At 35.6% G+C, this 3,109-nt stretch overlaps 1 protein-coding gene across 1 annotated transcript; it reads right to left on the reverse strand.

The window, feature by feature from the left end:
* Positions 1 to 537: 537 nt before the first annotated feature.
* On the reverse strand, positions 538 to 1,407 carry LOC129216498 (uncharacterized). The gene has a single exon (XM_054850713.1). It carries the CDS (start codon positions 1,405 to 1,407, stop codon positions 538 to 540), a length of 870 nt encoding a protein of 289 aa, XP_054706688.1.
* Positions 1,408 to 3,109: the final 1,702 nt, after the last annotated feature.

A 3,109-nucleotide genomic window follows, 5' to 3' on the forward strand; every position in this document is an offset into this window, starting at 1 on the left:
ACTTAAAGCTCTTTTTACTGTATCAGTGAGACGTACGCCTATTGTGCATGCCATTAATTCCAGTCTAGGGATTGACATCGTTTTCAATGGTGCAATTCTTGATTTAGCAAGCACCAATTGCACTGACACTTGATCTTTACTTTCGCTTCTTAAGAAAATGACTGTTGCGAAAGACAATTTAGATGCATCACAGAATGTATGAAGACTGATTGATACACAGTTATCGATTGACATATATCTTGGAATTTCAACCACCTTCAAAAGATGAAGGTCCTTAAACCACTTCTTAAACTTTTCAGTTACATCTGTTGATAGTTCGGCATCCCATCCGAGTTTTGACTTCCAGCTTTCTTGAAGAAGTAATTTTGGATACAATGTTACAGGACATCAAAACCCGATCGGATCAAATACTCTTTGTGCAATGGAAAGTAACTTTCTTCGAGTAAATGGCTCTATCATTTCAACTCCTAAATCAACATCACAAGATAAAGTGTCAGTTCCACGATTCCACAGCATTCCTAAGACTTGAGAGATTTTTTATTCAGAAGTTGAGACATTGAAATCAGTAAGCTCCCAGCCTCTCAATTCAAATTTTACGCTTGCCATTAACTGTGTAGAGACTTCTTTAAAATGCTGAGCTTCACTTTCTGTGTCCAACGATGTAACGCAATTGTCAACGTAAAACGATTTCAACAACATTTCAGCAATTTCCTTATGTTCGATGCATGAGTTTTCCAGATGATGCCGAATAACTGATCCAAGAATAAACGGACTGCTCGTAAGATCGAAAACTAATCTGCGGTGCCTCAAAACTTGTATTGTTTTACTTTCACTATCCTTCCACCACAGAAATCTAAGATAATCTCTATCTTCTACATTGATTCCTATCTGTAAAAAAGCCTTTTTTATGTCAGATATAATTCCAATTCTTTTTTCTCTAAATCTTACTAACAATGACGGGATCAATTCCAAGGTGTTAGGACCTTTTTCAAGGTAATCATTGAGAGAAGGAAAGCCTTTTCTTCTGTTTGATGCGTCGCAAACTGGTCTGATCTTGGTTGTTGAATTTTCCTTGAAAATCCCTCTATGTGGCAAGTAGCAACCAGATTTTGGCAATTCTTCAAGTGGTACCTTTTCAATTATATCATCATTTAACCACTCCTTGAGTACCATATTATATGCATCATATTTTCCTTCCAATTTTAACTTTGTTGTTGTTCTTTCTAGTCTCTTTTCAGCTATATCTCTATACTCAGGAAGATTTTTGTCATGTACCCATGGTAATTTCACTTCATATCTTCCCTCGTCATCTTTTCTTAAATTTGCTATAAAATGATCGTTTACTGCCTTATCGATTTCACTTTTAGACTTCTGTTCGAAAGGATCTTTGATGCCAATAGCTTCCATCTCCCACAGGTTTCTGATATCTTGATTGTGAATTAAAAGAGAGGTAACTGCAGCAGCAATAGAATTTCTACCTCCACTTGTTATCGATTTTCCCATTAAAACCCATCCAAGCAACGTTTCCATGGCAAAAATACCTGTACTTAATTTTTGTATTTTTCCAGTATAAATATTTCCGGCAAAGTCTGAGCCTATCAAAAGATCAATCTGCGGATTGACTAAATTAACATCAGTGATATGAATTCCTTTTTCGGCTAGCTCGGTTATCCAAGGTCCTTTCTGTAGACTAGGTATGGATCCACAAATAATAGGCTGATCGAGAACAGGAACTTTGCAGCTATAACCAGTATGCAGATTCTCAACCTTGATATTATAACATTTATGATTCATATCAGATGTTCTCCCACCAAACACAACGTGTGTTAATTCTCTTTGAGATTCAGATTTTATTCCTAACGATTCTATTCTTGACTTCAAAATATAGGAAAATTCGGATCCAGTATCAATTAAAGCTCTTAGATGAAGTTTCTTACCTTCGTGTTGAACGCCAACCACTAATGTTTGAAGCAAAACTCTACCTGAAGTACATGTTGATGAAAGAGTGCTGCTTTCGGAATTTTCTAGTTTGCACTCTACCGTAACTTTTGATTTCTGCTTAAATTCTGGACAACAAACAATGTAGTGCTTCCTTCCACAAAACACACATTGAACTTTGTTCTTACAAGTTTTTGCTCGATGGCTTGTTTTCAAACACGCAAAACAACAATTTTTCTCTTTCATGATTTTCAATTTTTCATCATAACTTAAATTTTGTGCTTTGTAGCAATCTTTACTTTGATGAGATTTTTCACAGAATATACAATGCATTACCTTATTGCTATTAATTTCTTTCACTCCTGAAAACAAGTTGCTCGCAGTAGGTATAATATCTTCCTTATCTTTCGGAAATTTTCTGTAGGAATCACTTTGCTTCATTCCCGACTTTGCAAGGGTGATCCGTTCTTCCCCCTCTACTTCAGTTCTTAAAAAGTTTAGAATCTGGTTCAGTCTTGCACTGTATGATTTTTCTTCACTTGCAGAATTTCTTAGCCAAACTCTTAAAATGTCTTCTGGAACACACGATTCCACAAGTGGGAATAGCATAGCAGCATATTTGTCGGATGTCATCCCAATAGACTCTAATGATCTTAGGTGGGATTCAAGCTTATCATACAATTGAGTAATGTTTAGTTTCGATTTAGTAGCATTTTTAACAACTGAAGTCAAGAGTTCGCGAACATAATACTCCACTAACAGTTCCTCGCGGCCAAACCTTGCTTTGAGGCTTTCAATAGCTTTTTCATAATTTTCTGCTGTTGGTGGATAACTATCAATGATTTCCTTCGCTCTTGTTCCAGGAGACATACACTGTATTAAATATTGGAATTTATCTTCCTCTTCCATTTGTTTATGTTCGTGAATTCTTTTAAATTGACTCCAAAAGCACAGCCAATCTTTAACTTCACCACCGAATTTCATTAATTCCAGTTTGGGAAGTTTTAGTTGTGATTTCTCATTATTAATACTAGCGCTTATCTGGGATTTACTTTCTAAAAAAGAATTTACGTAAACTAACGCTTCATCAAACTTGATTTTATATTCTTCTATAGCTTCAAATTCGACAGTATAACTTTTACCGTCATCGTCTGCGTTTAACGTAAGTTCT

This window comes from Uloborus diversus, chromosome 2 (assembly GCF_026930045.1).
Source record: "Uloborus diversus isolate 005 chromosome 2, Udiv.v.3.1, whole genome shotgun sequence".
In the NCBI taxonomy this organism is placed as follows: Eukaryota; Metazoa; Arthropoda; class Arachnida; order Araneae; family Uloboridae; genus Uloborus; species Uloborus diversus.